Genomic DNA, 10548 nt, shown 5'->3' on the forward strand with positions numbered 1-10548 from the left:
TTCACACGCGTACAAGATTGCACGAATCCACTCATTGAATCAGCAAGGACGAATAAGGGGCGCACACCAGTGAGGGGGGATGACATTCAGGGTGGCGTGATCTGTAAATTTGCATCAAAGTGGAAATGGAAGGGTACATGCACAAAATCGAGTAATCAGAGAGCTTCGGCTGCTCCTAGCCATCTACTCTGTTTGTATTGCGGGGGTTGGGGGGGTTGGGTTGGGTTGGGTTGGGGTGTTCTTTTGCATGTCTTTCTTCCCCCTTTGTGGACTTCTCATAAGAACTGGGACTGGGTCAGTGATATCTTTGAGACAGCAGAGGCCTGGGACAGATTTGCCGGGATGAAACACCCACCTCCCCTAATTTTCACTTCCTGCCTTTTGCTCCCATGGGGCCTTTCGTTTTGGACCTCGAGTTTAGCTGGACCTGTGCAGCCGCAACATTTCCTTAGCCTTGATGAGTGCCACCTCAGGGGGAACTTCCATGTGAGGTCTAACGCCCACACCCTCCCAGGTGTCATCCATGGAAATGATGGATCTGGAAGTTGGAATGGTGAGGTAGAGGCTGGTGCCATCCACGTGGTATGTCTGAGGCTGGAGGCAACCCCCGCTGGTCCTTTGCCCAACGATGAAGGCTCTGCCCAGTCTCTTCATGATGAACACAAATTCCTCGGCAGCACCGGCAGTGACAGAGCTGGTGAGGATGACTAGACCTTTATTGGAACCATATCTCATACCTTCAAGAGGCAAGATAACATGCAGTAGGTTAGTACATTGGTCCCTTTCAGCCCTACAATTCTACGATTGGCTCCCCTCCTCCTTGCAGCTATGAAATAAGGGATATTAAGACCTCAAGGGTTCAAAATCAACAACAAAATTGAAATACTTAATTTGCGTAGGCTGGATCTACACAGCTATAAAAAAACGCTATGGAGGGACAGTTGTAAAAGCCCACAATGGAAATTATTATTGACTTTCCATTTCATCTCTACAGCGCCATCTGGTGTCACAGTGTTATGACACATTTATAATGTTATAATTCGACTAATGTAGTTGAGTCCATAGTGTCTCAATTTTAGAAGTGGCATATATGAATCTTGTTCCTGCTTACAGCAATCCTGAAAAGCAAGTGGCTATTCCTTCTGCTCTACAGATTGCAGATTAAGGCCAAAAAAGTGCAGTTTGAGAAAGGCCACACAGACAGCCAGAACCAGGCAACTGCCTGAAGCGAGAGTAATGTCATCCTCAACCGGGACCCCTGAGGAAGATGCAGGAAGAAATACAAACTGCTCTACCTAGTGGGGAACTTTCGGTGCCTTCCCAGGTCCCTCCTGACCTGAGGATTTAGCTCTCCCACCTTCCTCACACTCGGTGGTCTAGCCCCAGTAACACCCCATTTTCAAACATTACAAAAAGTGAGGTGTTAAACACTGTTTCTCCATGTATTCATTGCGTCCCCCCATTTCTTAATCAGAACTGCTTGATAATGATCCATGCTTTCAGCCGTTCTGACATTTCACAAATCAGTGGCTTTCTAATATACCGTATTTTTCGCTCTATAGGACGCACCTTTTCCCCTCCAAAAATTAAGGGGAAATGTGTGTGCGTCCTATGGAGCGAATGCAGGTTCCTTGGCTTCAGCGATAGCAATGTGAAGCCTCCGAAGCGCAGAGGGAGAGCTCCCCCCGTGCTCCTTGGCTTCGCGTTGCTTTTGCTGAAGCCTGGAGTGCAAGAGGGGGCGGTGCGCACCGACCAGGCTTCAGGGATAGCTGCCTGAAGCCTTCGGAGCACAGTGCGAGTTCCCGCTGCACTCCGGAGGCTTCAGGTTCCTTTTGCTGAAGCCAGGAGAGCAAGACTCTCCCGGCTTCAGCAGAGAGGGAGAGCTGCGCAGCGCCCCTTCAGCCAAGCGGGAGGAGAAATGGAAGGGGCTCCGTTTCTCCTGCCGCTTCGCTGAAGGGGCGCAGAGAGGGAGAGATTTTTTTTTCTTGTTCTCCCCCTCTAAAACAAGGTGCGTCCTATGGTTGTGTGCGTCCTATAGAGCGAAAAATACGGTAGGTATCAGGAAATCTATTGGCACCTACAAACCAAAAGTATAATTGCTCTCACCTGTAAGCTGCGAAAGGGTCCACATGTCTCTGGTGGTATCATTGGGTCTGTTGTAGACCTTGTCCAGAAGAACTGGGTGTCCTTCATCAAAGAAATATGAGCACAGAGCTGCTACGGAAGATGTAGAGCCTCCTATATTATATCTAAAGAGAGGAGGAAAGCCCAGGACCACATAAGGTTCAACCTGAGGGACAAGGCAGACATACTTTCTAAAATGTGCTGCATGGTTTGAACACATGTATATTCAGGTAAGGGAGGGAATCTGGATCACAGACAGAAGTACTATTCTTGGGGGACAGGGGTGTGGAGGACTCCCTGGTCCTGAATCGGGTAACTGTGCACCTGAAGGACCAAGTGCGCAGCCCAGGGGTCATTTTGGACTCACAGCTGTCCATGGAGGCGCAGGTCAATTCTGTGTCCAGGGCAGCTTTCTGCCAGCTCCATCTGGTGCGCAGGCTGAGACCCTACCTGCCTACGGACTGTCTTGCCAGAGTGGTGCATGCTCTGGTTATCTCTTGCTTGGACTACTGCAATGTGTTCTATGTGGGGCTACCTTTGAAGGTGACCCAGAAACTACAACTAATCCAGAATACAGCAACCAGACTGGTGACTGGGAGCAGCCACCAAAGCCATATAACACTGGTCCTGAAAGATCTACATTGGCTCCCAGTACGTTTCTGAGCACAATTCAAAGTGTTGGTGCTGACCTTTAAAGCCCTAAACAGTCTCTGCCCAGTATACCTGAAGGAGCATCTCCACCCCCATCATTCAGCCTGGACACTGAGGAACTCCTCCAAGGGTCTTCTGGTGGTTCCCTCACTGCAAGAAGTGAGGTTACAGGGAACCAGGCAGAGGGCCTTCTTGGTAGTGGCGCCTGCCCTGTGAAACACCCTCCCATCAGATGTCAAGGAAATAAACAACTATCTGACTTTTAGAAGACATCTGAAGGCAGCCCTGTTTAGGGAAGTTTTAATGCTTGATGTTTTATCACTTTTTTATTATTATATTCTGTTGGGAGCCACCCAGAGTGGCTGGGGAAACCCAGCCAGAAGGGCAAAGTATGTATGTATGTATGTATGTATGTATGTATGTATGTATGTATGAATAAATAAATAAGTAAGTAAATAAATATTGTTATTGTTGTTATTGTTATCACCCTCATCATCATCACAGATTTACTGTGAAGGTCCGATTCTATAGCCTGCTGCCATATAACTGCATGTATGACGTTTGAAATGTTCAGTTGCACTGATACAAGTGGTTTAAGGGACAAAGGGATTAAATCTGAAGCTTTGAGAAACACCACTATTACTGTGCATGTTCCATTTTGAAAATTACAATTAATTCCTTAAATTGGTGATCCCTAAAACACGAAGCCATTTTGCTAGGGATAATTGGGATGGAAGCTCTGAAGACGATGACTAATTTTTAATTTTTTTGCGTATGCAGCAACTACAGAATCTTATACATGCCAAAAAAGGAAGAGATTCCAACCAATCGATTATGCTGAAATGGCAAAATTGATTGTAAAACGTAACAGATCAATACGATGAATTGTTTATGGAATTGTTATGAAAATTGGAGGCCTTTCTTAGACTGTCAAAGTATTTTAGCGATATGAACTAGTGAGCAGAATTCGAGATATAAGCGGCGGAGGGCTGAAATGACAAGATGGACTTGGGGGTTTATTGCAGCAATTAAGGATAAGAATAAAAATATCCAGGCTGGAGGAGTGGGAAGTCAAAAAGAAAAATATAAGTGAGTGATGCATGTGAAGTAAATTTGTTTAAACTTTGGGGAAATCAAATAAAAATTAACATTTAAAGAAAGAAAAGAAAATTATGATTAATTCCTCGTTGATTTCATCCAGTCCCTGGTAATTTTTGCTCTAGCAGTTACCTCAGGTCTATGATTAGTGCATCCGTGTGGGCAATCTTCTCCCAAACGTGTTTCAGAAGCAGCTCAGAGAGTTGAGACAAAAGATCGCAGTCGGCAAACATATCAAACCTCAAGTAGCCCACGTTGTTCTCAAGCACGTTGGTGTGGTAGGAGAACTTCACGAGGTCTTCAAACATTTCGGGAGGAGGGATCTGCCATGGTTTGAAGAACATAGGTTGAAGAACATAGAAGGGCATCGTCAAAAGAATGAAGATGGTGGAGACACAGGGTTCAAATCTCTACTCAGCCATGATGCTGGTTCCTGTTTCTTAGCCTGCCTCATTCCTACCTCACATGGTAGTTGTGAGAAGGAAAGGTGGGAAGGAGAGAACCATATACACCTTTAGTTCCTTATAGGAAAGGGGGAATATACATGGGAATAAATAAATCTTGTTTCTCTACTGGGTGCCCCTTGCACTCTGAACCCGTCAGAAACCATGAAGGGACAGCAACTTCCCTCCTGAGCAGATATATGCATTTTAATACGAAAACTTCTCAGTTACAGTAAAAGCATTTCACACACTCGCAAACCTGGTGTAAGTAGAAATCAGAATTTTAAACGAATAATAATAATAATAATAATATCTTTAAAATGAACCATGGCCATCTGTTGAACCTATTAAGTTAAGGCTGCTTTCCTGTGTTAAAAAACAAACCAGAGAGGCAAACATTGGAAGTTGTGTTTTATTAGTGTACCTGCCGACTCAAGGACTAGACCAGTGGTTCTCAACCTGACCACTAGTAATGCTGACTAGGAATGATGGGAGTTGTAGTCCAACAACATGTGGGGACCCACAGGTTGAGAACAACTGGACTAGACAGAGGGCCTTCTCGGTAGTGGCGCCTGCCCTGTGGAACGCCCTCCCATCGGATGTCAAAGTAATAAACCATATCTGACGTTTAGAAGACATCTGAAGGCAACCCTGTTTAGGGAAGTTTTTAATGTTTGATGTTTTATCGTGTTTTTAATATTCTTTTGGGAGCCGCCCAGAGTGGCTGGGGAAACCCAGCCAGATGGGCGGGTTATGTATGTATAAATAAATAAATACAGTCATCACAGGCTGTAGCCTCGAAAGAGAAGCTATCATGGACCTCCATGATTACCCACAAGACCATATAGATGATCAGAGGACCCATGTTACTGAGCTGTGCATTATCTTCACTTGTGAATAATTATGCATGTTTATTACTCTATCAAGGGACGCGGGTGGCACTGTGGGTTAAACCACAGAGCCTAGGACTTGCCAATCAGAAGGTCGACGGTTCGAATCCCCGTGACGGGGTGAGCTCCCGTTGCTCGGTCTCTGCTCCTGCCAACCTAGCAGTTCAAGAGCACATCAAACTGCAAGTAGATAAATAGGTACCGCTCCAGCGGGAAGGTAAACAGCGTTTCCGTGCGCTGCTCTGGTTTGCCAGAAGTGTCTTAGTCATGCTGGCCACGTGGCCCGGAAGCTGTACGCCAGCTCCCTCGGCCAATAAAGCGAGATGAGCGCCGCAACCCCAGAGTCGGCCACGACTGGACCTAATGGTCAGGGATCCCTTTAGCTTTACCTTTATGACTTTATCAACAAAGAAAGACAGTTTTGCTCAGATACTGCTAACCTTTGCTTCTGGATCTATACCGCCCAAGCCTATCCATGGCACCTTAAATTGCACCCTGCCCTGGGATTTGCTTTGAAATAGGCAGGCAGATAATAGCAGCAGTTGTATGCTTACCATATGTCAGGAAAATCCCTGACATGTCCTGGTCACCGGGTGCACAAATGGTGTTGGGGGATTTTTGCCGAATTGGCAAAATGTCAGGGAAAACCCAGATGTATGGCAACACAGTGGAAAAAGCAGTGGAAACAGGAAAAAAAAGCTTAAACTCACTGTTTGGGTTAGCCCCCCCCAAAAAAAAGCTCAAAAAATTGGGTTTGTTCCCAAAAATAAGCTTAACAATTTTGGGGGTTTCCTAAAAAAAGTTCAGCAACTTTGCAGGTGTCAGGAATTTTACTTTTTGAACTATGGCAACCCTCAGCAGAGAATCCGTTACACTGGAGAACTGAGACAGGATTGCCATCACTTGCCCTGATATGCCCACATGTTTGTTGCAGCTTCTGACTTTTGAACAGAAGATGTGCGACGATACAGTCTGTGTTTAGAATCTGCAGAGTGCAGGTCATGCAGTCAGAAGAGGTGCATGTTCAGAGTGCAGGAGACTCTGCTCAGAAATTACCGTATATTTTGCTCTATAAGACTCACTTTTTCCCTCCTAAAAAGTAAGGGGAAATGTGTGTGCGTCTTATGGAGTGAATGCAGGCTGCGCAGCTATCCCAGAAGCCAGAACAGCAAGAGGGATTGCTGCTTTCACTGCACAGCGATCCCTCTTGCTGTTCTGGCTTCTGAGATTCAGAATATATTTTTTTCTTGTTTTCCTCCTCCAAAAACTAGGTGCGTCTTGTGGTCTGGTGTGTCTTATAGAGTGAAAAATACAGTATGCTAAATGCATACATCTAGCTTGGCCCTAAATTGTAACTGGGGGATGACACACCCTGAAAAACAGGAAGGGCAAAAAACTGACACGGGCAACAATAAAAGTGTCTTCTTTAAAAAAAAAACAACTGTAGAAAGGGATAGTAACACTGTGGAGAGAATAGGACAACTTATTAGTTTGCTAGTTATGCTCTTTCAAATGTGCCTTTTATATTTGACTTCACTTAGTCATGCTTTCTTTTGAAATGTTTAAGATAATTTTTTTGTTAACTTTGCTCTGCTAAACGTGGATTCTGCAGTTGACCTCCTCTGTAGTTTTTTTTTTTTTAATGTTCAGGATAATATTTTAGTTTCCTGTTAATTATGTCTGAATGAATGTTAATTGTATTTAAATGTATGCTTTATATTCGACTTTCTTCAGTAATGTTTTATTTTAAATTGTTTTATTTGCTGTTTTAATGTAGGTTGTAAACTGCTTTGAGATCTCCCCCTAAAAATATACAGGAGTATCAAAATGAAATTAATAATAGTAATAATAGTAATAATAATAATAATAATAATAATAATAATAATAATAATACACATAATTTGCCGCTGATCCTATATAACGTGGCAGGGTAGCAGAAAGTTCAGTGATGCCATAGGATGACAAAGTAAACACACACACAAACACACATTAGCCACATTTCCCAGCAGGGTGAAGCAGTCACCTTGGGTGGCAGAAATCGAAGAGGTAGCTTACCTGCATGGGCACGATACCTGGGATGTGGTCCTTTGAATGCTCAGGGATGTGGGTGACCTTGAGGTGCCTATCTCCAGAGAGAGCTTTTAGGTTAGCGTTCATTTTCTCAGCCAGTTCCACCTCACAGTTGACATTTCTGTAGGCGGCTTGCTCAGCAAGCTTGGCTGCGACTGTAGCCCCGATATCGACAAAGGCATAGTTGTCGGCCACCAGTTTGCCCACAGTCTGCAGCACACTGGGCAACCCGGCGCGCAAGGCAATGATCTTCTGGGCGGAAGCCAAGGCCTCTGGAGCCTGCGTGGTGACGTGGGGCTCCACTCCAGACAAGCTCCACACTTTGCCAGTGACTGGACTGAGCACCACTTGGCTGGGGATCGATGCGTACAATGGGCTGCTGCCTATGTGGTAATTACCTGCTGAAAGCGAGCCCCCGACTGTGGGCTCCCCAATTACTGTGGCGCGATGCAGGTCCTTCAAAGAGCGAGTGAGGGCTTCGGCAGCCGAGCCACTCATGTGGCTAATTAGGATATAGACATCCTTAGCCGAGCCGTAACGTTTGCCGGTCACCTCGGGCAAAGTCCACACCTCGGTACTTTGAGAGGTGCTGCGGTCGAAAACTGTGTACAGGTGTCGCTGAGGAGCGGCGTCAAAGAAGTAGGAGCAAAAAATGGGCACGCCGTTGGAGTAACTGCCTGTGTTGTAGCGCATGTCGACGACAATAGCTTCCGTTTCCACCAACTTGTCCCAAACTATGTGCAGCACCTGCGGCCCGATAGCCTTCACCGTCTCCGCCTCAGCCATCATGTCAAAACGCAGGTACCCCACATTGCCTGGCAACACCTCAACCTTGAAAAGAGCCTCAATGAGGTAAGCCAGTTCCTCGGCAGTGGGCATCTTGTCGGGAGAGTGCTCCTCTGGAGGCGGCGCCACGTGGCTGTGGAAGATGTGCAGCTGATGATCCCCAGAGGTTTCTTGAAGGTCGCTGGTTAGCTGAGAAGCGAGGGTCTCAAAGTCCACGACTGAGCGATACCCGCCTTTGGCTAGCTTGGAACGGAGGGCGCCACTGATCCTGGTGGCCATTTCCGGTATGGCATAGTGGGCCTCCAGCAATTGCCTTACTTCCTCAACAAGTACTCCCATGCCATTGTGGAACGCCAGTATTTCCTGTGCCTTTTTAAGAGCCTCGTCAGCTAACACGATGGCATCGGGAACCACCCCGCCACCCAGCCAACACTCCCCGTGGTTGTCGATAAAAGAGACGACCGGTACATTGATCAGAAGGCCACAATCTGCTCCTTCACTGAGCTGCAAAATGCAGAAGGTGTGCGAGTGGGTCAAGATACCTGCCGTAATCTCGCCAACCAGGGTGGCACGGCCAAGGGACTGCATGAGGTAAGCAAACTCCTCAGCAGCTGTGGCCGTGTGGTGGCTTGTGAGCAGGTAGACGCCCCGCCGAGCTCCATAGGGCTTGCCTAGCATTTCAGCCCTGCTGTTGTGGTCCTGGGACTGGTTTGTGCGCCTATCGTAGGTGGTGAAGAAATGTACAGCGCCAGCAGAAGGGTCTTGGAAGTAGGAGAGCAACACTGGCACAGCGGTTGAGGAGGGGCCTCCGATGTTGTACCGTAGGTCCATGATCAAGTTGTCTGTGGCTTCCAGGGGCTCCCAGACTTGATGTACGAGGTAGGGCCCTAGCTTGACCAGCACCGTAGCATCAGCAAACTCGTCAAAGCGCATGTAGCCCACGTTGCCTGGCAGTACCGACACCTTGAACACGGTATTTACCAGGGCGTGCATGAGTTGCTCGTCATTAGGTAGGTCGGTAGCCATGGCAACCTGCTCCTCGGCGGGCACAGCTGCAAATTCGCCCGGGGCAGCAGCCCGCAAGAATAGGCGCGGGTCTTCCGACGCAGTGTGCAGTTCGGCGTTGAGCTTGGAAGCCAGCTCAGTTGCCGATAGGACGGAAGAGTGGTCAAAAGCGGAGAGGTGCGTCAGCAGGGTGGGGACTCGGTCTACCACAGAATAGTTGTCCTTCAGGATACCCATCAAGAGGTTGATACTGCCAGGGATAGCTTTGCGTAGCGAAATGATGCCCAGGGCTTTCTCCAAAGCTTGCTCTGATGAGGCAGCTACGCATGGCTCCACGCCACCGATTTCCCAGCTTTGCCCGTTTCCGCTCAAGGGGCTCACGGAGCAGGATAGAGGAATTGTCATGTAGAACTGGGAAGCCCCAATCTGCAACTTTTGGGTGTCCAAGGAGCCCCCGGCTGACTTCTCCCCCACTATGATAGCCCTGTGCATTTGTTTGAGGATATAGGCCACATCTTCCGCCACCCCTGTGGTGTGCTGGCTTATCAACAAAACAACGTCCTTCTCCTTGCTGTATCTCACACCCAGCACCTTCGGCAAAGTCCAGATTTCCACGGTCGTATTGGACGGCCGGTTGTATATGGTATCCACATGCAGGACCCTGTCCTCGTTGTACAAGTAAGAGATAATGAACGGGATGCCGGAAACCTGCCCTCCGGTGCTGTAACGCAGGTCGAGGACCAGAGCTGACGTCTCCATCAAGGTTTTCCACACCTTTTCTACCAGGAAAGCCCCAATCTGCTCCACAGCATCCTGACCGATGATGGAGTCGATCCTTAGGTAGCCTACGTTGCCCTCCAGCACCTCGGACTTCACTGTGTGTTGGATGAGATTTAAGAGCTGCTCCAAGGTCAGAGAAATCTTTGCTTCTTGCTTGGGGGCAACGGGAGCTGAGGGCTCATAAGAAATCACCAGCCGCGGGTCGTTAAGGGCTCCTTGCACCCCAGCTGTCAGAACAGTCGCCAAATGTTTGGGATCAGAGATGTCCCAGAACTCGCCGCCCTTGATAGCTCGCTCGATGGCTTCTTGCATCCCCACCAGGTTTTCGGGAAAGCAATAATTATCCAGCAGGAGCTTTGCCATATCCAACACCAGTGTGGACTGGAGGACGCCCTCAGTACAGCTGCTGCAACACATCAGGGCCACCCACAGCAGGAGACGTTCCCCGATCATTTTCTTTGGTCAGGATAGTGCAAAGTGAAATGTGCCGCAAGAGAAATCCAAACCACTTGCAGTCCGGGAGGATCTTAGCTTTCTGCCGGCGCTCTCTGTGAATCAGTGCTGAACAGCCAAGTATTACATTTGGAGAGCATGGAATATCCTTTAACTAGCCCTTAAATCTGGTTCTAACCCCTTAATCTCATTAAACTGGAGGGCATCAGACAAAGGCCACACAAAGTGCAGCTTCATCGTTCAACAAT

General features: G+C 47.6%; 1 protein-coding gene across 1 annotated transcript; it reads right to left on the reverse strand.

Moving 5' to 3' along the window:
• Positions 1-222: 222 nt before the first annotated feature.
• RBP3 (retinol binding protein 3) lies at positions 223-10404 on the reverse strand. The gene is made up of 4 exons (XM_082223059.1): positions 7262-10404; positions 4006-4196; positions 2107-2249; positions 223-737 (listed from the first exon to the last, which is right to left on the reverse strand). Exons 1-4 carry the CDS (start codon positions 10298-10300, stop codon positions 418-420), a joined length of 3693 nt encoding a protein of 1230 aa, XP_082079185.1. The 5' UTR covers positions 10301-10404; the 3' UTR covers positions 223-417.
• Positions 10405-10548: the final 144 nt, after the last annotated feature.

This window comes from Podarcis vaucheri (genome assembly GCF_965113315.1).
Source record: "Podarcis vaucheri genome assembly, chromosome: 5".
NCBI classification, from domain to species: domain Eukaryota; kingdom Metazoa; phylum Chordata; class Lepidosauria; order Squamata; family Lacertidae; genus Podarcis; species Podarcis vaucheri.

What these genes read in the sequence shown, in the direction of transcription:
- RBP3 (XM_082223059.1), bottom strand. Translation starts at nt 10,300, where the DNA reads ATGATCGGGGAACGTCTCCTGCTGTGGGTGGCCCTGATGTGTTGCAGC. An exon ending in CAGGTATCGTGCCCATGCAG is followed by an intron (nt 4,197 to 7,261) that starts GTAAGCTACCTC and finishes AAACCATGGCAG; the next exon opens with ATCCCTCCTCCCGAAATGTT. An exon ending in GCACTAATCATAGACCTGAG is followed by an intron (nt 2,250 to 4,005) that starts GTAACTGCTAGA and finishes TCCTCTCTTTAG; the next exon opens with ATATAATATAGGAGGCTCTA.